The 26,193-nt window shown below is 43.9% G+C and overlaps 1 protein-coding gene across 1 annotated transcript in view; it reads right to left on the bottom strand.

The window, feature by feature from the left end:
• The window catches only part of LOC137660726 (neural-cadherin-like), a 63,407-nt gene that overhangs the window by 26,326 nt on the left and 10,888 nt on the right, over nucleotides 1-26,193 (bottom strand). Inside the window, exons 2-16 of the mRNA XM_068395705.1 lie at nucleotides 21,856-22,050; nucleotides 21,168-21,393; nucleotides 19,648-19,852; nucleotides 19,131-19,242; nucleotides 15,182-15,431; nucleotides 14,125-14,267; nucleotides 13,600-13,772; nucleotides 13,086-13,254; nucleotides 11,645-11,815; nucleotides 6,287-6,459; nucleotides 5,994-6,161; nucleotides 4,802-5,051; nucleotides 1,789-1,916; nucleotides 444-630; nucleotides 141-284 (exon numbers count right to left, since the gene is read on the bottom strand). Of these exons, the coding sequence (XP_068251806.1) occupies nucleotides 141-284; nucleotides 444-630; nucleotides 1,789-1,916; nucleotides 4,802-5,051; nucleotides 5,994-6,161; nucleotides 6,287-6,459; nucleotides 11,645-11,815; nucleotides 13,086-13,254; nucleotides 13,600-13,772; nucleotides 14,125-14,267; nucleotides 15,182-15,431; nucleotides 19,131-19,242; nucleotides 19,648-19,852; nucleotides 21,168-21,393; nucleotides 21,856-22,050 (2,694 nt within the window). The remainder of the gene's footprint in view (nucleotides 1-140; nucleotides 285-443; nucleotides 631-1,788; nucleotides 1,917-4,801; nucleotides 5,052-5,993; nucleotides 6,162-6,286; nucleotides 6,460-11,644; nucleotides 11,816-13,085; nucleotides 13,255-13,599; nucleotides 13,773-14,124; nucleotides 14,268-15,181; nucleotides 15,432-19,130; nucleotides 19,243-19,647; nucleotides 19,853-21,167; nucleotides 21,394-21,855; nucleotides 22,051-26,193) is intronic.

Genomic DNA, 26,193 nt, shown 5'->3' with positions numbered 1-26,193 from the left:
TGTCTCCTCACTTTTACAAATGCTTAATCATCTCCTGAATGCAGAGATTTGTTTGCCCAAGAAGGAAGTAGCCCTACACACAACACAGAGTCATACTACGAAGACTTAAAGAGAAAGACATGCGGAGCAGGTCTACTCACCCTCATCTTCATCATCTGCTGTTGCTGTCACAACGGGACTTCCAACATCCTTGTCCTCATCTACACTGACCTCATACACTGACTGAGGAAATGTCGGACCATTGTCATTCACATCACTGACAAAAATCCTTACGTAGGCTGTGTCTAAGAAGGAGATGCAAGAGGAACATGCAGACTAGAAATGGCAGAGGTGGGGCACTTTGTTGTATTCCGGACAGTTCACATGCCTCTCAAGTCCAGAAAAGTTAAGGAACCCAATCTCTGATATCTTTTACCCAATATATAATTCTTTACTAGTTTTACCTGTGTTGGGCTGCCCATGAACACCAGGTCTAGCAGATTCTGAAGAGTCCTGAGACTGAACTTCAATCAAGTAAGAGGCTCTTTTCTCTCTGTCAAAAGATGCACGGGTGGAAATAATTCCTGTCTCAGGCTCAATGGTGAAGAACTGGTAATCCTCACTAGCATCTTTCAATATTAAGTAGTGAACCTAAAAAGGAAATATTAAGAGAGGTTGCATTTTCCACTTTCATTTGTATGTCCAAGTGCTGTGAGCTCCCTCTTCCCCAGTAGCCTCCTGGGGCTGTCAGCAAAGTAGCAAGAGTCTAAGAAAAGACAGTTCATCTGGACAGATTTTTTTGTAGTCTTTTGCTCATTTTGAAATAAAACCCCTCAGAATTCTCAAACAGAAGAACAGCTGTACCAATCACATCAAAGCCCACCAAGCCCAGTATCTAACCTCCAACAGTGGCCAGTGGGACCAGTTAAGAAAGATCATGAATGACATCTTCCCTGGTGTCTCCCCAGCTTCCAGCAACCCACTGTGCTTCTGATCTCAAAAAAAAAATGGGGCTAACTGAGAGTTTGAGTCCCATTCAACAGGAGTGAACAAATGAAAACCTCCACTGATGAAATCTATCCAAATTTAAGGTTAACAAAGGTTTGGCTTTCTCCTCTGAAAAAAACATTTCCACTCCCACCCCCAAGTCATGCCCAAAGCACCACCAGGCAGTTCTACCACACAGGTTGCTCTTCAGAAGTTGCAAAATGAAAGTTACAGAACAGCAAATCTCTACTAGCCATAGTTCCCTCCCAGAAGGGCTAGTAGGATTTTTGGAAAAGGCTCAGGAAAATGCAAAGAAAATGAGCAGTTTCCTTCATAAAAGTGCTTTTTCCTAGGGTTGGGTCATTATGACAATGATGGTCAAATGTTGGTTTGGCCAAGCATTTGACCAGTGATGGTGAAATGTTATTTAATTGACCATATTTAAATGCCCATATTTAACTGACCATAATCACTGATGGTCAATTAAATAATGAGCTGAAGAGGCAAGAGTTTGGAAACATGTTCTGCAGCTACTTCCACTTTCTTGTCATGGGAGCAACCCTGAGAATCACACAGCAGTGCTTTGTCATGGTTGCTGGATCAGGATGAGCTGCTATGACGCAGGACCCCAAGACTGTGAACAGCATCTTCTCTGCCTGCATCCCATGTTATGCACATCAGGCATATGCTAGCCAAATGCTTGACAAGTGATGTAAGAAGTGTTTGTGGCTCATTACCCTGTCATATGCTCTGTGTACTCTCATTAATTGCAATACTAAAACTTGCCTATTGGGAGGAAAAGAATTGGATGTAAGGTCAAACCTGTCCATGTAGGCCAGAATCCAAGTCCGTAGCGAACACCTGAACCACAGATGTGCCAACATCAGCTCCTTCTGTTACAGACACCTCGTAGTTAGAAGACACGAAGAATGGAACATTATCGTTGACATCTGCAAAAGGAGGTGATGGGGACTACGCTGAGAAAATGTTTGAAGACTTTTTTTACTGTATTTTTTCCCACAATTGTAATTTTGCTTGGAGAAAGAACTCACATTGTTCATAGTAAGAAGCAATTCTGCTTTGGGTCTTCCCATTTTCATGGCAGCTCTCAGAAGGCATTTCATAGACTTTGAGCAGTTTCTGGGAGACAGTGGCCTAACCTCAGCTAAGATACTAGCTAACAATTTGACCAGTGATGATCTTATAGTAAGTCCATGAATGCCAGGACCAGGAGGCCTTTCATTCACAGTCTCTAAAGAGCTGGTTATCTACAGCAGTAGTTAATATCATCATTTTATTAAGGGCTGATTAACATACAATGGAAATTAAAATTGCAGAGTCTATAGAGTTCACAAAGAAGGTGTGCAAGACAGTTTTTCCTGGGCTTTGCAGGGCAGTACAGCCGGCGTTATGTTAGGCTGTAGGACCTAATGATTATTTAGGATGCAGTTGCACATTAGCCTCATCTAACTACTGGTTGACGTCCACAGGAAGCATGCTGATCTTCCCATCTTGTCATCCTGCTCTAAGCCATGGGCTCGCCCTTCCCACAAGCTGGATCACTGGCCTCATGTCAACAGCACTCATTTTGTTGCTCTGAGAGAAGACCGACTTTCTGGAAAGAATGGGGCTAGCTGATCTGACACACTCAGCAGCCGTGTAATCACCAGAACCAATGCAAGGGACGTGGTAAGATCATGCAGGTGAAGGAAAGGAGGGGCTGCCCCGGTAGTGGCTATCTGCAGTCAGGTCAGATGAGGCGAAATGCGAAGCCATGCTAAGCTCACATCAGTGCTGGTCCTGCTTGTCTTCCTTGCCTGACCGCTACAGAGAGCTAAACTGGGAAAGGTATGTACAGTGTTTGGAAGGGCCAGTTTCTGACACATTCTCTCCCCAAAACTGCTGTGTAGGACCAGGTAAGCACAAGGGACAGGTAGGAGAACTATGGTAGCACTGACTCGGATCCGTTTAAACTGCTCTGGAATCACATCCTCCTGCTCAACCCATAACAAATCAGTCCAGTGTTCCTCTTTGTCTGTAAGATGACTAAACTCAAAAATGCTGTATAGTCCTCTACGTCTTTTTGCACTTTTCACAGTTTAACAGCCACATTTTAAGTAAGTAATTTTCCTGTGTTGTGGCACAGTGCCAAAACAGAGGAGCTGTAATGACAGTTCCTCAGAACCATCTCTTTATGAAAAGCAGACAAAATTCTTAATATCTCATTCTGCAAACCCATAAGCACACGTTCAGTTCTACTACTGCCACATGACTCCATTGATTGTGACACACAACAATTTGCAGGGCCAATGTCTTAAATTACTTTTTATTTTTAAGTTGTCGGTGTGGGCTTCTGTAAATCGCATTTTCTTTCTCTGTTATATGCATAATCGTCTGTGAAAACTTCTAACAGATTTGTTTTTCATATTTTATAGAAGATGAAATGTCTTCTATTTTATATTTCTATTTTATAGAAGAGAATATGTCTTGTTAGAGATAAATTTCAGCAAATTCACTGAGCAAGGTAAGGAAAATAAGATGCTATAAAAGACTTCCTTTTCTGTGTGCTTGTGCACAAATAAAGGACAATTCTGCATGTGAAACTTTCTGGTGGTTATTTATCTCTTAAAAGTGTTTAACTTGCTTTTTTTCTCCCACTGATGCATACACGTGTGTGCAAACTGTTTTTCATATGAAACAGTAAGTTATTGAAAAAGGATTTTTGCTTGTGAGCAAAATTAATTTTCTGCCAAATTCTGATACCCATAACTGCACTAGAGGAAAAATCTTTTGGGACAGGGTCTGTGATCTACAATGAGACTCAGACCCTGACTTGAAGCACTCTTGTTTTACAAACCTGAAGAGTTTTTGCATTGAGGGACTGTGAAAGACAGGACAATGCTGCGATAAAACAAAGCAGGGAAGTTGGATTCCCATTCACACACAGAATCACAGAATCACAGAATCACAGAATGTTAGGGATTGGAAGGGACCTCGAAAGATCATCTAGTCCAATCCCCCTGCCGGGGCAGGATTGCCTAGACCATATCACACAGGAACGCGTCCAGGCGGGTTTTGAATGTCTCCAGAGAAGGAGACTAAAATTACATTCAAATTACCACTTAGGTCTCTCATTTCCATGGTGGTGAGCGAGACATGTTTTTGCTGTAGATTTCACTTACTCATATTTTCATCTAAATGTCTACATATCAAAAGTAACTCCACTAATGCTTCAAAAAGCAGGGATTAAAATCCGATTTATACTTTTATGTGGGTCTATAGTAGAGCCTTACAAAAAGATCCCACTATAAAGGAGGGTTGGATCAAATCTTTGAGAAGCGTACCTATTGTCAGGACCCTTGCATTTTCATTTCTACAGTTTGAACCTCAATGTTAAATAGAAAATTCTGAATGTAACAACAACCCCTAAACAGATTGGGTTTCTGTTTGATATCTCTCTGAGTTGTTTCTCTTTCTATAGCACAGAACACTTCTAGTAATACTCATCTCCTTTCAATAGCTTGGGGGCATTTACTAAATTTTTTCCTCCTATCAAAAGAAAATCTTTGCAATCACACTTATAAAAGCAGGCACTAGTGTTGCATAAACATTCACACAGCCCATTTTTGCACTATCACATTTTATAGTTGCACTTAGAAACTGTCTCAAACAGATCTTTTTAATGACTGCACAACTTCCTTTTACAGTATAGAAATCTGTACAGCACTTTTAGGTGGCTTGGCATTTCATGGATGGTACCTTAATTCATGGTGTTATACTAAAAATAACAAGACTATTGTTCTGAATGAGCTGTTCTAAGAGCAGCAAAGCTTACCTGTTATGTTCACACAAACAGTGGTAAAGGAAGCTAAAGGGGTCATTGCTACGTTTTGCGCCCAGACTGTCAGGGTGAAAAACTTAGTTGTCTCAAAGTCAAGTGGTTCAGCGACTAGAAGAGAAGCAGATCCATCAGCTCTGTTTGGCTTCAGATAGAAACGAACTGGCATGTTAGTCTCTGGAACTTGACCCTCCTCCAGATTATACGTAACCCTGGGATCACCAAGAGGGGATGTGGCTTTGATCGTCTGAAGAAGAAAAGAGCCACCACATACGTTCATGAAGCACAGGGTTGCAAGTGTTAAATGTTCAGCTTGATGGCAAGAACATATATGCGTATATGTTCTTCAAGAACATACATGCCTGTATGACCTGGATAACAGAAGAGAAACAGTTTACAGAGCTGAGTCTCATTTTACAACATTTAGGTTTGCTGCAGGTCTTTAATTAGCAGTAAATTTACCTGCCTGTAAATGTGCCAAGCAAGAACTTCACCATTGACTAAAAGAAATCCCTCCTCTCTCCTCCTTCGAAAACAAAAGCAATCCAAAAGGAAATAGGTTCTCCACCAAGTTGTACATTTTACCAGGCAAGATACAGACAAAAAGCAAATTGCTTGCAAGTGCTTGGATATTACTTGCACGAGAAGGAAGGCAGGAATTACCTGGTAATTTACAGAAGAGACTATCCTTAAAGAATAAGTCTGTACATGTTAAAAAGAAATTGGTTTGGGTTAGAAGAGCTCCAAAGCAAACTACAGCTATTCCATGCTGTAGAGTTAAGCTGAGAAAAACTGTAGGAAAGATGCAGGAAGCCAGCACAGTCCACTGAAGATGCAGGAGGGAGGAGCTGGCCCTTGGTGGGAGCACTCCAGGATTTCCCACTCAGGCAGGGCATGGGTCTTGCCTCTCGCCCAAAGCCACTGCCTGCGGGAGCACACCCTGAGGGCCATTGGTGTAAGAAGTCACTGGAAAAATTGCTGCCAGCTGAAACGCCGGCCTATTCTGCAACAGGTACTCCTGACAAACACTAATGGGGTACACAGCTGTGAAGGCTGGTAAGGAAACAGCGCAACACAGTAAGGCTGCGGAGTGGGCATCCACGTACTTTTGACACGGAGACAGAGCACAACAGAGGAAGAAGTTGTAATGAAAAGAAGAGGGAGGGAAATAATTGCACTTTTAACATACCACTATCTTGGTGTCACGAACGGTGTTTTCTGGGATGGTTACCCAGTATCTGCCCTGTTCCCACCGGGGTGGCTGGCTGAGTGCACTAGTGACAGTTACCATCAGCTCCACGGTGCTGCTTCTGTTTCCTCCATCTGTCGCTACGATATAGCGACTAATGCGCGTTGTCTGTGAAACGAAGAAGATCGAGGATACTTGCAAACCATTTTGTACAAATCAAGAGATTGCAGTTAACCCTCTGCAATGGATTTGAGGGGTTGGATGTTGCTTTCTTCGAAGCAGAGTCGCATTACCTGGGATAGCAGGCGGTTCACGTATACCCAGCCCGTGCTGGGGTTGATCTGGAAGTATTCCAGTTGGTGCTCTAACATTGAGTACGTGATGGCAGCATTCACACCTTGGTCATTGTCATGAGCTGCAACACGGAGGAAACTCGTCCCCACCGGAGTGTCTTCGCTGAGGAAGTCTTTGAAAAGACAAAGGTATTGTCAGCAGGCCTTGCTCTGATTTACCTGGCTGCATGTGATAGAAATACTCCTTGTAAAACCTCACAGTCCCCTTCACGGGAGATTAGATGATTCTGTAATGAGGCAGGTTATAAAGTATCGTCACTAACAGAGTGCCTACAGTCCTCTTTCAGCTTGCCTTTCCCCTGACATGCTGGGGTGTTAAGCGTGCTGCTGGTGAAGCAGGTTGGCTGCCTAGGCCGCTGCCAGCCCTGGTGCCTCTCCCCGGTGGCGCTGGCAAACCCCGCAGCCACCCAGGTGCCCACTGCTTCAGATCACAGCCCAGGCTGCTGGGCTCAGCTGCTCGTAAAAGCAGGTTGGCATCAAAAGGAATTTCCTGTGAACTGAATTAATCCCAAATGTGAGTGGCGGCAGCAGCATTGCCAGCTGGAAGCAGTAGGTAATCGCAAAGCATGAAGACTCAGGTCACAGTGAAGATGCCCCCGACACCCCAGTGTTTTGGAGAAGCTGCCCAGGGCAAGGACAATGATCATTTTACACATGCCCCTTTCCTTAGGTCTCACTCCCTACTCCCAGCAATGCACCTGAGATAGAGGCTGTGTCTTTGTGTCCACAGTCCTAGACAGACCAGTCCTTTGAATTTGCTTTTATAAACATCATCTAAAAATCTGGTGGCAGAGTCACACAGTTGAAGTACCCATTGCACAGAAAAGTAATCAATTTTGTCTTCCTAAAGCCTGATTCCTGGCAGGGACACTAATAAAATTATGGGAAATCATGAGCACTCATTTCCTCCTCTCCTCCTCTCTGTGAGGCACAATTTTACATAAAGCTATCGCATCACTGCTGGCTGCCTCTCTTCCACATCCCAGTCTTTAGATTGCTCTGATCTGACATTGGTCCTGCTCTTCCCTCCAGCCCCAATTCCTCTCCCAGGTAGCCATGGGTGCTTGCTTGATCAGGTTTTTGAGCCATTTCCATGCACTAAGGCTCCATCAGCTCAGTATATTGAAACGGCCCTGGCAGTGGGAAGGCTGCTGCACTTAGGTTTAGACAACTCAGTCAATCTAGTTAATTATTTCTTGTTCAGAAACTGTTTTGTATCTTTGATCTCCCTTGTATGTGTCTCCTCTAGCATTTTTGAGGTGGGACAATCAGATTTGCACACTATTTATAAAGTGGAGTGGCCATGTTTTCTGTTTTGGCTTTCTTCCTTAATACCTACAGTCTGTGGCAGTGGGGCAGTAAAACCTTAAACCACCACCACTGCTTGCTCCATGAACAACATTTTGAGCTTTAATTAGCTTCCCTTGTCTGTCAGGACATTTAATTGGCGTAGGATTCATGTCCCTGGTATGTCAGTAACAGACAAAGCTGCTCTCAGAAGAGATTTACTGGCACTAAAATCAATCAATGAAAATGCAATTTATTGCTAAGAAACACTGACAAATATCCGGTTTTGTGTTTAAATTTATGCTTTTATAGTCAAACCCTGTCAAATTGCATCGTGAGAAAAAATACAAAATTACTTGGAAAGGCCGTACTCTCTCATTTCACAGAATCACAGAATCACAGAATTAACCAGGTTGGAAGAGACCTCAGGGATCATCGAGTCCAACCATTGCCCTTACACCACCCTGTCAACTAGACCATGGCACTAAGTGCCATGTCCAGTCTTTTCTTAAACACATCCAGAGATGGTGACTCCACCACCTCCCTGGGCAGCCCATTCCAATGTCTAATAACCCTTTCTGAAAAGAAATTCTTCCTGATGTCCAACCTGAACCTCCCCTGGTGAAGCTTGAGGCTGTGTCATCTTGTCCTATCGCTAGTTGCCCGGGAGAAGAGGCCAACTCCCACTTCACTACAACCTCCCTTCAGGTAGTTGTAGACTGCAATAAGGTCACCTCGGAGCCTCCTCTTCTCCAGGCTAAACAACCCCAGCTCCCTTAGCCGTTCCTCATAGGTCAGACCCTCCAGACCCTTCACCAGCTTGGTCGCCCTCCTCTGGACTCGCTCCAACACCTCAACATCTTTCTTGAAGTGCGGGGCCCAGAACTGGACACAGTATTCAAGGTGCGGCCTCACCAGTGCTGAGTACAGAGGGACGATCACTTCCCTAGACCGGCTGGCTACACTATTCCTAATAGAGGCCAGGATGCCATTGGCCTTCTTGGCCACTTGGGCACACTGCTGGCTCATGTTTAGCCGGCTGTCAATCAGCACCCCCAGGTCTCTTTCCACTGCGCCGCTTTCTAACCACTCTTCCCCCAGCCTGTAGAGCTGCATGGGGTTGTTGTGGCCAAAGTGTAAGACCCAGCACTTGTTCTTGTTGAACCTCATGCCGTTGGTCTCGGCTCATCTATCTAACCTGTCCAAATCCCTCTGTAGGGCCTTCCTACCCTCCAGCAGATCGACACTCCCACCCAGCTTGGTGTCATCTGCAAATTTGCTGAGGGTGCACTCAATCCCTACGTCTAGATCATCTATAAAGATATTGAACAGCACCGGCCCCAGAACTGAGCCCTGGGGAACACCGCTAGTGACCGGCCGCCAGTTGGACTTTGCCCCATTCACCACCACTCTCTGGGCTCGGCCATCCAGCCAGTTTTTAACCCATTTAAGAGTCCACCCATCCAAGCCCTGGGCAGACAATTTGTCTAGGAGGATGCTGTGGGAGACAGTGTCGAATGCCTTACTGAAGTCTAGATAGACTACATCCACAGCCCTGCCCTCATCTACTAAGCGGGTCACTTGGTCATAGAAGGAGACCAGGTTGGTCAAGCAGGACCTGCCTTTCATGAATCCATGTTGGCTGGCCCCGATGCCCCGATTGTCCTGCATGTGCCGTGTAATGGCACTCAGGATGATCTGTTCCATCACCTTGCCTGGCACCGAGGTCAGGCTGACAGGCCTATAGTTCCCTGGATCGTCCTTCTGACCCTTCTTGTAGATGGGCGTTATGTTTGCTAATTTCCAGTCAGCTGGAACTTCTCCAGTTAACCAGGACTGCCGGTAGATAACAGAGAGTGGTTTGGCAAGTTCATTTGCCAGTTCCTTCATTACTCTGGGATGAATCCCATCCGGGCCCATAGCCTTGTGGGTGTCCAACTGGCACAGCAGGTCACTAACCGTCTCCTCCTGGATCATGGGATGTTCACACAGCCCCCCGTCCCTAACTTCAGGCTCTGGGGGCCGAGTCTCCTGAGGACAACCGGTCTTGACATTAAAGACCAAGGCAAAGAAGGCATTGAGCACCTCTGCCTTTTCCTCATCCCCTGACACTACACTACCCTCCTCATTCAGCAAGTGGCGGAGGCTCTCCTTGACCCTCCTTTTGCTGATGATGTATTTGTAAAAGCTTTTTTTGTTGTCTTTGACTGTAGAAGCCAAATCAAGCTCTAATTGAGCTTTGGCCCTTCTAATCTTCTCCCTACACGACCTGGCCACGTCCCTATAGACCTCCCAAGTTACCCGACCCTTCTTCCAGAGCAAGTAGGCTCTCTTTTTTTCCTTAAGTTCTAGCCTAAGTTCCCTGTTTAACCAGGCCGGTCTTTTTCCCCGACGGCTTGCCTTCTTACAGACTGGGACAGCCTGCTCCTGAATATTTAGCAATTCCCTTTTGAAGCATGTCCAGCCTTCCTGGACTCCTTTGCCCTCCAGGACTGATTCCCAAGGGACTCGGTCCACCAGCCACTTAAACAGGCTAAAGTCTGCCCGCCGGAAATCTAAGGCAGAAGTTCTACTCTTGCCCCTCCTTACTTCCCCCACTATCGAAAACTCTAACATTTCGTGGTCGCTACTCCCAAGACGGCCACCGACCCTCACATCTCCCACTAGTCCTTCTCTGTTCACAAACAACAGGTCAAGCAGGGCCCCTCCTCTAGTGGGCTCATTTACCACTTGCATGAGGAAGTTGTCCTCCACACATTCGAGGAACCTCCTAGATTGCTTCCTCTCTGCCATGTTGTATTTCCAGCAGACATCCGGCAAGTTGAAGTTGCCCACGAGTGCAAGGGCCGGCGATCGGGCGGCTTCTGACAGCCGCTTGTAAAACGCCTCGCCCGCCTGCTCATCCTGGTTGGGTGGTCTATAACAGACTCCCACCATAATGTCCGCCCTGCCGACCTTCCCCCTGATCTTCACCCATAAACATTCAACCAGAAGTACATTTCATGTACTTCTGCTTGCTGCTGGCATAACTCTCACAGTTACTGCATAGAGTTAAGCATTTCTTTAATGTCTGTCTTGCAGGCAGATGATAAGATGCATGGCTTAAGTCAGGGATTTGACCAACATCCTAGTGCAGAGGAATAAAGAATCAGCAGTTTCCAGGAAGAACACAAACCTATGACTAATAGCATTTGATCTTGTTAGAGAAGCAGCTATTTTTAATTCTGTGACGTGCAAACATTGATTACTTATGTATAGATGCTGGAAAACTGCTATGCATAAAGTGACCTTATTATCTGCTGTTTCCCCATCCCGAAGCACTGCCTTTGCTTCAGGACCTTTGCTGGTTCCCTGTGTTCATGAAAAAACAAAAAAATCTGCCCATTCCTCAGAAATGCTGAAGTCACCATAATTACTACATCACCATCAAGTAAAATTAAACGAAAGACTGATGAAAAGCACGTCATGGGGGGATGAAAAAGGGAATGGCACCAGGGCAAACGGGAAAAGCTATCTCAGCAGCACAGTCACAGGAGGCATCGGGGCTTACAGCCAATCTCAGGCTAGAAGCCAAGGATTTTGGGCTATTTGGCAAGAGATAAATACCTCTCCAGCCTATTTGAACAGAGGTGCTGTGTCAAAGAGACACAGATGACAATTGCTCTTCTAGTTGGGGCTGACGACTTCTCAGCTAGGATGTCACATTGTGTTTTCGGACATCGAATAAAAATTCAGTGTGCAGAAAAACTAGGCAGGGAAAAGCTGCAAAGGGCAGCAATTAGATCTGCCTGATCTGTAAGAGTGAAGACTGTCAATGTTTTTAAGAGTATTGCAATGAATAAAGAGGAAAGTGATCAATTCTGCATGTGTCCACTGATGATGGGTTAAGCAGTAACTGGCTTAGTTGGCAGCAAAGGAAGACTGGTCACCTAAAAAGCTGACCGCTGTTATAAGAAACTACTAAATAGGTTCATGCTGTGGTACTGGGACAGGTAGTTAAGAAACACTCACACTGATAGCGACTGTTCTCAAACTTGGGGTCGTTGTCATTGACGTCAGTGATAAGGACGGTGACCTGGCACATGCCGATCAGCGGTTCCTGTGCCTGGTCGGTAGCAGTAACAGACAGCGTATACTCCCTCTGCTTCTCCCGGTCAAAACTCTGCGTGGTTGTGATGACTCCTGGGAACACAGACACCTCCTGTTCTGCATGTCACAGCCTCGGGACTGAATTTGCAGAAAGGGACCTGCACATCTCCTTCACAAGAGGAAGCTCAACACAAGAGGACGCAGCACAAGCGTAAAGCTTAATCCACACCAATCCTGCAACACGTGTCTTGGACAAGACCGGCTCCAATTCCCCTGTCTCCCCTCTCCTCACATGTCACATGCTGCCAGCAGTCAACAGCTTTCTCCCCTGCTGCCCTGATAAGGAGCTTCAGTTGGAGTACCTTGTTATCTCACTCCTCATAGAGCACAGAAGGACTTTCTCCTCCTCATCAAGAGGCCTCTTCTTAGGTTTACTCCACTAATAGTCCAAATAACTGAATATTTCAAATACAGCTCATTATTACTCTGGCGAAGAGTCACACCACAGAAGGCACAAGTGATGTGACCAAAGTCATCTCTGCTATGGGAGCTGGAGGCTGCTTCATTGAACAGATTAAAATAGGGTTGAATCACATAGCTCAGTTAATAAATTGAACAGTTTTCTTCCAGTGTTCAGCTTTTCCTCTCTACTGACCAAGTCTCTCCCTGTCTCAGATCTTTTCTTCTGGTTAGGAGACTTTAAACTGGCCTTCTGGAGGCCACTTCCAGACCTGTGTCTCTGCTACTCTAGGGACCAGGATTCTGCTGCTCTGTTGTCAGCCCTTCCAGTCTCCTGAGCAGTCCTGGACATGCACGTATCACGTCTTACTGTTTTGACTATAGAAACATCAACAATGTTTATAACTCCTTCATCTGAAATGCATCAAGACTGTCTGTCACTGCCTTGTTCTGGCACGAGGGTTTTGACTCTATACGCACTGAACTGGACCTCCTATTTGTGCACAAGATGAGAAATAAACTGTTTTAAAGAGCTGTCAGGCTACATTAAAGGGAAGAACAAACTCAAGCTGTTAGAGTCACACTTTCTGCTCTGCATTTTACAGCTACACTTGATCCAATAGGAAGATAACTGATACAGAATAGCTTTTTATCTTCTGGTTGAACTGGGGTTTGTTTCCCTACTTAATTTGTCATTTAAATCACTATTGTCTTAATTTAAACTATGTGCATGGCTATCCACATATCCTGACCTTTTTTCAGTGTTTGTTCTATAAGCTGTTATCCCTAACTCAGCAGTTACACTGCTAAAGCATGAGCCCACTTGGACATGCTCATACAGTGGCATTCTCATTACAATACAACACCATTTTCATTTTATCTCAGTAAACTGAAAGCTACTGACCTGTGTCTGGGTCAATGCTGAAGCCTAGGGAAGCTCCGTCTCGGTGCATGAGCCCATACTTCACCTCCCCGTTAACACCGAGGTCTGTGTCGTAGGCTTCTACCTGTAGCACGTACGTGCCTGGAGGTTGATTCTCCAGAACCCAGGTGCTGTCGCTGTAGTAAGTGCACTAAAAATACACCCAAACATCCAACCCTATATATTACACAGAGCCACATGAATTTGCTGCACATTTTCAATATTTTTTCCAGCACGCCTGAGAAGAACTCAGAAGAAAATCACTTCTACTACTTATAGTCACAAAGAAATCAAGCTCTAAGGGAGAGGAAGGAAAAAAAAGAGAATGAAGACTTTGCTCTTTAAGTATGAAGCAAGCTGGCTGCATGTTCACTTACAGATTCATTCTACTCTGCAAACACAGTCCCTTCAGCCCGCTAGCAATCACCGGTAGCCAAGAAGAGTTTATAACCCCAATTACGGATGGGAAAAGCATATCTGCAGAAAGACATCTTACCTCTATGAAGACAGGCTTGTTGTTATTAACGTCGTTAACTCCTACAATAACCTCAGCAAAACTGCTGAAAGGGGTGGGCCCCCCCGAGGAGTTGTCATCTATTGCAGTGATGTTCAGTGTGTACTGTGGCCCTTTCAGGTTGGGTGGTGGGTTTCTGCGGAGTTTAATGATACCTAAATTTGGAAGCATAAAGTGTCATTTCATTTTACCATGTAAACAAACAAACAAAATCAAGTGAGCATCACATTTCTCTGCTGCTGTATTGTTGGTTCAGTTTGTATTTTGGTTGCAAAGAATAGGAATCAGTCATCTCAGACAGCACAGTCCTTGGGCCAGGAGCCCAGGTTTTGGTTGACATTTGGAGAAAGCCCATCATATCAAAGAGCTAATTCTCATTGATACAAAGCATCCCCATTTGCAGATTATATAAATATGGTGCTTTCTTATGATTTTTGACACACAGGTGAAGCAGAGTCAATACAGATTAGACAGTAAATAACTGTGTTCTAAAACCTCTTTCCTTACCTTTCTGACTATCCAGTTCAAAGTTGCCCTCCTCATTGCCTCCCACAATTAGATATAGCAGCCCATCTCCATCAGGGTCCTTTGCCCGAACAGTAGCCACTAAGGTGCCGGGACCAGCATCTTCCGAAATGAAAGTCCTGTAACTGGTGAGCATAAGGGAGCAATGGCAGCACATTCAGTACCAGAATAACCATCACCGTGTTAACCATCAGCCAAGGATTATAAAGTCATTACAAATGTAATTTTCTTTAAGCTTTGGGCATGCAATCATCCAATCTTTAATCAGTTTAAGACAAGACTTCGAGCATCTTTGTTCAGTATAGGGTATGTACTTTAGGATTGCAATCCTGCATTTTTGCCATACGTAATTTCCAATGATTTTTTGGAAGACATCAAAATGCACCATACTACACAGCACTGAGATGAGAAAAGGGACTAGTATCTGTCATGCAGCATTTGCTATGTCCCTGTCTACTAATGGAAAGCATCAGATACTACAGAGATTAATGCAAAATGGTATTTCATTTTGTAAATAAATGTATTTATGTTTTATATTTAAAACATGTCCATACTTTAAATTTATGCAAAAAAATATAAATTGTATTAATTCAGGAAAGGAAAGAAGGCATTTTAAACAAACAGGGCCTCGTAAAGTTAGTTTATAATAGAATCTGCTGATGGTAAAAGTGAGTTTTAATGTTTGCTAACTAGCATCTTAATCTGCCATATATTTATATGTGGACAATCACTTTGAGAACTAGAAGTCAACACAATCAAAATCATTCCCTATAGGGTTAGGCCTTTTACTCATTCTGTTCTCTCTATATAAAACAGTTGCTCTATAAAGTCAATACGCTGTTATCACAACTGGTGTAATTTTTTTATACAATCTGGAAATGAAGGGCTGACTTCTACAAAATTCATACAAATTACCCCTCAATTTCACTGGTACTTATAGTGACACAAAACAAGAAGTGTCTGTTTAGCCAAGTGTTATTAAGGTTACACACACGAGCAGCATCAGTAAAAACCAAAGCAGGTGTTCAAGCTGGCTTACACAGACTGGGAGAAGACAGGAGCCTCGTCATTCACATTGGCCATTCGAATCCGCACAGACGCCGTCCCTGTCCGAGGGGGATGTCCTTTATCGACAGCTATCACCACAAACTCATACATATGGTTTGCTCGCTCAAAGTTCAGCCTCTGGTTAGAACTGATGACCCCGTGATGCGTAATGGAAAAATCAGTGCTCTGGATGAAGTAAGTGATCTCAGAGTTGGAACCAGAGTCACAGTCTGTTGCAAGCACTATTAGAGAACACATTTAACAGAACGGTCATGCTGCAGAAGAGGTTTGGTTATGCTATTTCCTACCAAGTAAACTTCAGATACTTTTTTTTTGAGAACAGGCGTCATCCATATCTGTTTTATCCATAAAAGCCTTGTTTTTGTGGTAAGAGTCCACAAACTCAGCAGGAGACTGGGAGTAAAAAAGCAAAACACCTCTTCCCCCCGCTCCAATGCAGCCTGAGTTATCGCAGCAAGGCAAGTTTGCAAGAGAGCCATGATCCCAATACAACACAAAGTGCCTTGTACAAATAGCAGTCAACACTGGTAATTACTGCACAATCAATATGCATGTTGGTAGAACATTATCAGTCATAAACTGTATCCTCACCCTCTCCAGGGATGCTGTTCAAATTTAATTAGCTCCCAGCTATGTTATAGCTAAAGTACTTTTTAATTACCTGGCCCTTCAAGGTACAATGAGTGATTAAACATTCCTCCCCAGCAAGTGTTTATTCAGTACACTGGGTGTCCCATCTGCTCAGAAGCAGCAAATCAGCAGAACAAAGAGCTAGAGCTCACAGTGTAGTATCAGAAGTGATTTTGAAGAGCAGGAGCTCACCTCTTTAATTACCCTGTCATTTTTCTAGCCAAACAATGAGGCTTCACATCATACCCACACTGCTATTAAACAAACTCCTTGTTCTACTAGGAGGATACAGATGCAGCCACCACGGTAGCACACAGCCTTTTGGAAGTGATTTCAGTGTCTGTAACAAGCACATGGACACCCTGGATAGACAGCTACAGCAACATCCAAAAATGAGATGAAGTAACCACGACCCATCACTATCAGAATATTAACTCAACACAGGAAAGGGGAAGAGAAAGATTTCAAAAAGCACAGTGAAATGCTGTGCTACTTAGCTGCAAAAAACCTCAACTACCTCTGCCTGTGGAAAGTTACTCACCTCGAATTAAAAGGACATTTAGGGTGGTTGTAACATTTTGTTTAACATCTCTCAAAATCCTGCTGTGAATAACTGTTTGGGTGTGTTACAGACTACAAAAGCAAGAGCTTTACAGTTAATCACTCTATTGCCATACTGAAAGATGAAATATATTAAAAACTCAAGAAAGACTGAAATGAAAGTGACTTAAAACAGTTAAATGTAGTGGTTAAGTATTGTTTTTATAAAGACATGCAGAAAGTGAAAAGCATATTTGATTTGAAAAGTTCTAATTTAATCTAGAGTCATTACTGAGACATTTTAACCATTCACAAAAATACATTTTTATGTGTTTAACAATCATACTTTTTTTCCCCAGGTGTCTTCTGGCAAATAAGGAACGTGACGCTTACTTGTACCTGACAAAAACATGCCTTACTTCCCAATAGCAACTGTGAATTCCATTCCCCTTCCATTTCATTCCAACCTGCAAACTGATCTGCATTACAAAGGTATTTCGAGGATCATACAGCAACAACAAACAGGTCTGTGCTAGTTCTACCCATGCCCTAAGCTAGCTTAGTGCAAGCTAACTCCAGCTCAAAGCCCCGTTTGTTAGCACAAAGTTGCCAACCACAACTCTAAGCCTTGCTGTGCTGGCACAGTGGTGCAGCTGAAGGAGTACGCTAACCCCTGCTGAAAGCACACCTCCATGCTTTTCAGATCATAGCTTGTGTGCATCCAGACATCTTAAAGTACACACAGTGAGCATAAATCTGTCCGTAATGACTAAGCAGACAGACTGACTCAGCTATCATAGCATCAGCACTACAAACATGATACAAGCCAGACTTCAAGTGTTAAAATAAAAATGGTTGATGACTAAAACCTAAATTTACTTCATCCACTGTTTTAACAAATGGCGTATGTCCTGCTATCTTTTTCACTGCCATCGATAGCAACCCAGTAAGCCACAGAATGGCAAAGGCTGTCTCGAATTTGCATTTATTTTTGTTTGTGGGACATTCTGAGGTTGCAACATCCCACCCCTCAAGGAACTATAGCCAGAGTAAAAGCTGCTTTTTTTTTTTTTTTTTCCTGAGATGATACTTGCTTTGGCATTCAGAGTTAGTGGCACAGCACTCATCCAGCACAGGGTACAGGTGACTGCACATATGGCTTCCTTGCAGCCACTACCAACGCTGCTCAGCCCTTCAACACCAAGTGAGTGTTCACCCACCGATTTTCACTGACTGTCACTATACTTCCACCTCGCATTTTCTTCTCTAAGAAGGCTCTTTCTCTTGAAATGTACCCTGTATGGCAAGACAAACAAATGGGATGCAATTGCACAACTTTGCCATTCTGCTGTTCTGCTTGCTTTGGATATGGGGCATATGTTTTTTCCCTACAACCAGGTGACTTTTGATCAGCTTTACAAGTCTGCAGAGAAGAACACTCATCTCTTTAAGGAAAATCACATGTTTAGGAGTTTTAGGAGTTGATCATTCCAATCAATTTATTTCTTCCCAAGACCCATTAAACAAAAAAAAAATGAGCTACAGCAAGTTCTGAACTCTCTTGGTAAGTGTTTAGAGAAAGCAGTCCCTGCAGCCCTCTTATCAGCATGTGGCTACGCAAGGGAAACTAAGCTCCTTACCACCCCTGTGACCTGCATGCGTTCAGCTTCAAGTTCAGGAAATTTACATTGTTGTCTTCAAAAGACACATCGTAGACACATAAATTTTTGCTAAGTTTTTGCCTTGGCACTCACCCCTTTCTCACACAGTTCATAACCCCCTGAGGTCTCAGCCCATGTTGTCGTTACTACCCCAGTACCTGCCCCTGCTTCCAGTTTGAACACTGACAGCAAGCCAGTAAGCATTCTCCCAGTTTTAGGTAGAACACATCTGTGGCATGTATCACATCATGACAGACTACGTCAGATCTCCAGTCATCTTTGAAGGCATTTATCTGACACCAGTAAAACAGGTTGGAGAACAGACTTTAATTCCTTGTCTGTTGGACTCCGTAGACTGAGACAAAAGATGCAGCATCCTCCAAGGTTAATCCTTATTTATGCAATCACAGTATTCTGTGAGTGACCTTGAAGCTTTGGTTGGAATTTGGGGCTTAAAATTACTTCCAACCGTTCTGATCTTTCAACAGGATACTATTCTAGCCTCTAAAAATGTCATCTGTGCCCTCAGGGTTTATGTGCAAGTGATATGTGGCCGTCTTAAACACGACAAACTTGGAACGATGACTGGTAAGCCACAACCATAAATATAAAAGATCACAGGCTTTCCAAAGGTTTCTCCTCTAACACTTTGTAAGTCAATTGTACGGTGTTAATATCTATTTGATAAACCTAGCTGCCCATTTAAAAAACTCTTTTTTTTCTTAACACATTAAGAAAAGAAAAACTAGTTGCAGTTGCTTCCAGGACACAAAACGATTACCAAGCTGAGTTAAAAGACAGCCACAAGATTTAAAGGAAACAACTGCTCTTGGGACACCACAGGATCCCTCCTTGGGCACAGCTGTGTGACCCAGCATGGTGGTCCTCATCTGAAGACACTCCCAACTCTACTTCCAGGATACCTAAAAGCCATCTACAGACCTCCAGGAAGACTACCATCCACATCTCACAAAGGCAGTGCCCACTGTGGAAGAGATAGCACTTCCTCACAGTAAGAACGTGAACATGTAACTCAAACTGGGAGGTCCATGGCAAGACTGAAACAAAAGGTACCAGGATGGTTCTCACCTTGCAGTAGAGATGTGCCGACAGGAATGGTTTCGGGAATGTTGTCTCTGCTGTAAATGGAGTGCTGGAATTCAGGAGAACAGTCATTTTCATCAGTGATATGGACCACGACCTGAGAGAAAAGGACATGCTGAGAGGGGATTTTAGTTTCTACACTTGGGAAAACAGTCACCTTGCTCTGGACACTGCCTGGGCTGTCATTGCTTTTGCTGCAGTCCTGTCTTTACACCTCCAATGCTAAACTTTTTCTCACACTATGCCTGTAACATAGAGAAGTATTATCTCCTCCACTTCCGAGCAGATGGGAGGCAAAGCCAAAGAGAAATAACAAGAGGTATTTCACGGAGCCTAGATCTGAATCCAGATCAGAGCCCAGCCTTCTGCCTATGCCATAAGACCTCCTCCCTCCCAAGCATCTTCACGAGTTTTCTAGGCTATCCCTGTGTGTAACTGGTCCTGCTAACAAGGTAATGAAAAGTGCAGAGACAGTGGGTAGGAAGTGAAGTGATCCACGTACCTCAGTCACACTGCTAAGAGTGCTCTCAACTTCCATGGCTTTCAATAAGAGGTGATAGAGGTGGTGCTCGTTCTCATAGTCCACGGTGTGGGTCAGGCTGAGCTCTCCGCTCTCCTGCCTCACCCTGAAGAGCCCGCTGGGGTTCATCAGCAGAGTGTACAAAAGAGGCTGGCTCTGGAAAGAAACAGCCTCAACAACTGCTACTCTGTAAAGAATGAGAGAATAATCCTTTGCTTCAAAACAACAACAAAAGCTGTCTCCTGAGCACCTAGAAGAGGAAGATGAGGACGACGAAAGGTGAATTGGTCACTCTGTCAATGCTGGGCTCAGCTTTGTATTCAGACTGGAAATCCCTGTGCTACAGGGAGCCCACCTACCCTCTCTTCTCTCACCAAACTGATCTCCTGACATAGCAGGGCTGGGATAACAACCCATTTCATCCCTCTGCTGACATGAAAACATATTTTTCTTCCCTTTTGTACCCTTCCAAATACTTGACAGCAGTTAGTGGTTTAGCTTCAGTTACAGAGATAACTTTGACTTTCTTTGAAGCTGTATATTCAGAAAAGGAACTGGTTCAGAGATGGATGGGAAACCCACAAAGCACAGGGCCTTTCCAGACCTCGCTGTCCCCCTTGTCAGGACATGAAATGAATGTTTACCTCCCTACCGTGACTTATCCTTTGAAGATCCATCTCTCACAGCAGCCTCTGGCCAGCATGACAATATACTTTAAGCCCATCCCAGTGAAAGCTCCAGTGAAGGAGACAAATTTCCCTCCTCCTCCTCCTCATTCAGTCTCTTTTAAGGAGTAAGTAAGTGGCACATCTCCAGCAATTTTTCCTACTTCGTCAGCTTATTTTGAGGTTTCCTACTCCTTAAAGGCCCTATGGCACTGCTCCACCTGCTACTTGATGCCTTAAAAGCCCATGCTGCTCACAAGCAGCTGAACAGTGACAATAAAACCAGAGCCAGCTCAGCAGCATCTCCCCACTGTGGCTTGGCTTAGCTACTCTTCACGCAATGGCAGAACCCCTTGGAGACTCAGCTGTATCTGTTTACACTTCACACGAGCGTTGTTGTCTCAGGGGTCTGGCAATGACTTGCCTTTCTAAAAATTTAAATACAAGTCAAACAGGATACAAACAACTCCAAATCTGATTAATTAAAAGACTATTTTTCAAGCAGTCATTTATACCTGAAGTGCTCCAGGAGATGCGTAGACAGGAGTTTGGCTGTTTTAATTCACAACGCAATGTAATAAGACCCCAAGAGCATTAAAATAGTAATTTCAGCAGAATTCCAGCATCCCAGACTACACCATGTGCCACACTGGAGACTCTCAAACACCAGAAAAGGCTTCATTTATTTCAGAAAACACAACACTATTTCTAAAGTGTAATAGGCAAACACATATGCATAGCCCTGAGAAGCAACCACACAAAAATTTCACTTTATTGTGCTCATGAAGTTCCTCTCAGACTGCAGGGAGGGAGCTCACCTAACAAGGTACAACTTACTTTTCTCCTGCTGGAGTATTTTCAGGGACAAACACACTGTAGGACATGTTAGTGAACTGTGGAGGTCGGTAGCCCGCCAGGATGGAAATGGAGGCGTAGGGGCTTTTGTTGCCATACTCATCGGTGGCTTCCACAGTAACCACGTACTCCTTGTTCCATGTCAAAGGCAAGCCAGTAGTCATGATAATGCCAGTATCCTTATCTACTCGGAATCGCTCTTCACCACCTATCAATATACGCACAAAGCTGGTCTGAAAAATGCCGCACAGCAACAATGTTTGCAACTTCACTATTTTAAGGTAAGCTATCCTCAAATCATCTACCTATGTCCTTGCATGAACTTCTTTTTTCCTCTCCAGTTGTGCACCTTATCTTTCACTCACACCATGCTCTGTTGACTGGTGCAGTGTAGAAGAGACGAGAACAGATGAGAAATGGAGCCTTAAGCTAACGGTAAGGCTGCAATTGATTTAAAAATAGAAGTAAAGCAAAAGAAGTAGCAGCAAGAAAGATTCCCATCCACATAACTGTTTTACTTAAAACACCTCCAGCTTCTACTTGCTGTACCTGCTGTATCTTTAAGGGTTCCCCAAGGGAAAAATCTATCAATAAAATGATAAAATGGGAAATTGTTAAGAAATATCTGCAACTTAACAGATTTTTACCATTTTTTTCAGAACAGACCTACCTGCAACAAGTGTGTAAGTTATCCCGGCACTGGTGTTTTCATTGTTGCTGTAATACGCAACAAGCTGGTAGATGAGAGTGCCTTTTCGGGCATCTGGATCAACACGTGCCAGGTAGGGGTATGGGTACATGCCCCAGGACAGCAGTTCCTCTTCTGGGGCAAGGAGTGTCACGTGGCAGAGATACCAGTCGTTATCTGCAAAAGATGCACAGATTTCCAGACAGCTTGTTCACGAACTTTGGTCAGGAATGTTTAAGATCTTATCCATTCGTATCTGTAAACAAACTGAACTGCCCATCACATTCATAGAATCATAGAATCACAGAATCATAGAATCATTTTGGTCAGAAAAGACCTTTAAGATTATCAAGTCCAACCGTTAACCTAGCACTGCCAAGTTCACCACTAAACCATGTCCCTAAGCACCACATCTACACGTCTTTTAAATACCTCCAGGGATGGTGACTCCATCACTTCCCTGGGCAGCCTGTTCCAATGTTTGACAACCCCTTTGGTGAAGAAATTTTTCCTGATATCCAATCTAAACCTCCCCTGGCGCAACTTGGGGCCGTTTCCTCTCACCCTATCACTTCTTACCTGGGAGAAGAGACTAGCATCTACCTCGCTACACCCTCCTTTCAGGTAATTGTAAAGAGCGATAAGGTCTCTCCTCAGCCTCCTTTTCTCCAGGCTAAACAACCCCAGTTGCCTCAGCCGCTCCTTTTGAGACTTGTGCTCTAGACCCTTCACCAGCTTCGTTGCCCTTCTTTGGACTCGCTACAGCACCTCAATGTCTTTCTTGAAGCGAGGGGCCCAAAACTGCACACAGTATTCAAGGTGCAGCCTCATCAGTGCTGAGTACAGGGGAATGATCACTTCCCTAGTCCTGCTGGCCGTGCTACTTTGGATACAAGCCAGGATGCTGTTGGCCACCTTGACCACCTGGTCACACTGCTGGCTCATATCCAGCCCTCGCTGAACCTTGGTAAAATTTTGACACTAGCAAAGCCTCAGATCACAGACTCATGGGATGGCTGAGGTTGGCAAGACCTCTGGAGGTCATCTGGTCCAACCACCCTGCTCAAGCAGGCCTACCTAGAGCCAGTTGCTCAGGACCATGTCCACATGGCTTTTGAATATCTCCAAGGAGGGAGACTCCACAACCTTCCTGGGTAATCTGTTCCAGTGAACTAAAGTTCTGGGGACTGGTTTTCAAGAAAGATGTGGACCAGCTGGCAAGTGTTCAGAGAAGAGCAAAGAACACAACCAGAAAACATAGCCTGTCAAGAAAGGTGGAAAGACTTGGAGATTTTCAGGAGACTGCCAGGGACATGCTAATAGTGCTAGAAGATGCTGTAGGACTGATGTATGAAGTCAGTCAGCTGTTCCCTACCCCACAAAACAAAAAGTAAAAAAACTCTCATTCCCGAGGAAAATATTTGTGTTAGATATTAGGAGGCCAGGAGGGAAATCCTCCAGCAACTTTTGAATTATAAGGGTAATAGAGCACTTGATAGTGTCTGCAGAGGTGAGAGATCTTGAAGACCTGACTAGACAAGTATCTGCCAGCAATCACTTTGTTATGGTGAAGCCTGCCTCAAGGCAAGGGCATGGTACCAGCAAGCCTGTTAAATCCTTTCCATCACACTTTAATCCCCCTGCCCTTCAGCTTTTGCATCTCATTGATTTCTGAAGCTTACATGTTCACATGTCACTTGTTCCCCAGCAGCCTGAGGGAATTTCTAGCATAAACATTCTTTGGACCTTGTGTTTTTGCTTGCTCTTTGCTTAAAGGTAAGAAGTGAGGGAAGGAGTGAACGCCATTCTAGAAACAGACAGTACCACACATGAAAGGAAGAACACAGGATGAGGCCAAACCTAGAAGGCCATGGTACAGCAGCAGGTGGTAAGAAACTCCAGCTATCAAGTGGAATGTCTTTCTGCAGCTGAGACCTGGTTTGGTCCTTCAGCCCCTCAGCATTTATTTCTGCTTTTAAGGTTTGAAGGAGCAGAGCTGTTCTCTCTGTGCAAGTAAAAAAAAAAACGCGAGCAGGCTGACAAAACAGCCCGGGTTATCTGCATACAGACATCAGAGCTCTAATGGTGGCAGGGAGTGAATGTAAGTAGTGAGGTGGGTGTCGGTCTCTTCTCCCAGGTAAGAAGTGATAGGATGAGAGGAAACAGCCTCAAGTTGTGCCAGGGGAGGTTTAGATTGGATATCAGGAAAAAATTCTTTGCTGAAAGGGTTATCAGCCATTGGAACAGGCTGCCCAGGTGGAGTCACCATCCCTGGAGGTATTTAAAACACGAGTAGATGTGTTACTTAGGGACATGGTTTAGTGGTGGACTTGGCAGTGCTGGGTTAACGGTTGGACTCGATGATCTTAAAAGGTCCTTTCCAACCTAAATGATCCTATGATTCTATGAAGAAAAGATTGTTATAAAGGTCGGGTCTAAGTTGGAGCAAATCCCAAACTCTAAAAAAAGCAGTGTTGAACATGCCCCGGAGACTAACCGGAGGACAGCCAAACAGCACTATTCTGCTCTATCATTCAGAAAAGGCTGTTCAGAAGCAGCACTTTGAGCTTTCACTATCAGGAGTACGAACATTTCTGTCCTGGCAGCTGTCTCCTCTTTGCACAGACACCAGGCGTGAAAAAGTCAAGGATTTTAATGTGTTACAGACACATGGCAATCAAATACTACGGAAAACTATTGCATTGACTTGTTTCAAGTCAGTGAAACAAAAACAGTCTTGATAAAGTACGTTTTTTTTCCAGCACTGCATTGGTTTTTCAACTGTTGTAACTGCAAAGGCATTAACAGATCAAGCCTCTGAAATCAATAGCATTTTATTTTGTTCCACTGACAAAACCGCAGCATCCTATTAAATCAAAATGCAACATCACCCATTTTGTCAATATGAATCATCCACTGAAAGGAAGGAAATAATCAGGAAACCAGGCTCTACAGCCTGCAAAACAAGACTATCTACTGGATAAAACACCTGGCCTCTGCATCACGCTTTTGAAAGACAGTCTTGGTATGATCAATCTAGAAGAGAATATTAAGGGGCTGGTTTTACTTGAGGAACCAGTATATTCCCAAGGCTTCAGTTCTGCTCCTCGTTTACATATAAGAAAGGCATGTCAGGGATGGCATGAAAGGGATATCAACCAACCATCAGCCAAGAGGAACCTAAGTAAAAGGATTAGGACGTAGCAAGGGCAAGGATGAGGGAACTCACCACACGGCCATCCACGCAGTGAAGAGCTGCTAACTTTCTGTCTTTGAGGGCTAAACACAGTTCAGCTGATCAGAGTAGATATACCTGCGCCATCCTTGGAAAAGAGCGTGAAAGCAAAGAAAGAACTGGAAAAGGATTTTAAACTGCAAGTGGGTATTCTTGCAAGCTTGTATCAATTCCGTGTTCCTTTAATCATTTATTTTCCTCCCTTAACAGAAGGAGGAAACGGGATAGAAGTAATTTTCTTTTCCCAAGACGAGGATTAGAGCTGCACTGACTGTTGTGGGTTTGACGAGACTAATGTTGAGAAGCTGAGAAGTAAAAAATGTGCATTAAAAATGTTAGTTTATGTTTTGCTTATATCCCCTCTGGCAAAATGAATCATTTGAATGTAAAAGAGAGAGCATGGTATGCAAAGATGTTTCTGAAGTACTCAGCTTGAAACAGGACATCAAGGTGGGATGCCTACACAGCCCCTCATTGTGCTGTCAGGCCACACTGTTACCGCTTAGTGGCAGGGCAAGACAACAGAAGCTTTGGCTTGCTATTGAACCCTCACCAGGAAACCCACACCTGAGAAATGGTTACTCTCATGGCTAAGAAACCCTTCTAATCTTCAGGACCGAAACACATAGTTAGTTTCAAATGACCTGTATTTCCTCAAATTAAAAAGAATGTAATTGCCAGAAAACACCTGATGCACTGAATAAGTTAATAAACTTCTATCTCAAATACCATAAAAAATTATATTTGAGATAGATAGACAATATTTTGTGTATATATACACACACATATAAATATAGCTTGTCCTAGAGGTCCTATAAATGCTTGTCCTATAAATTCGCAATTTTCTTTCTAAATTACAATTTTCAAGAGTAATTTTTTAAAATGTAATTGGATATACTAAAGACTATGAAAAGATTAGTGTGTTTCAGTAGAAGCAAAAAGAAAAAAAAAAAGACTCATTTATTTAGGCTTCAGTGGGCTTTGGGCTCCAGCCCTCCTGCAGACAGGGCAGGTATGGAGGCAGCAGGGCAAAATGCTTTGCAGGCAGCAGCTTGCACAAAACATGACGGCTGGCAGCAGCCATC

Source organism: Nyctibius grandis, chromosome 3 (genome assembly GCF_013368605.1).
Source record: "Nyctibius grandis isolate bNycGra1 chromosome 3, bNycGra1.pri, whole genome shotgun sequence".
Classification (NCBI taxonomy): domain Eukaryota; kingdom Metazoa; phylum Chordata; class Aves; order Nyctibiiformes; family Nyctibiidae; genus Nyctibius; species Nyctibius grandis.
Note: the sequence above shows the minus strand (reverse complement) of the source record. Positions and strands in the feature narration are given on the sequence as shown.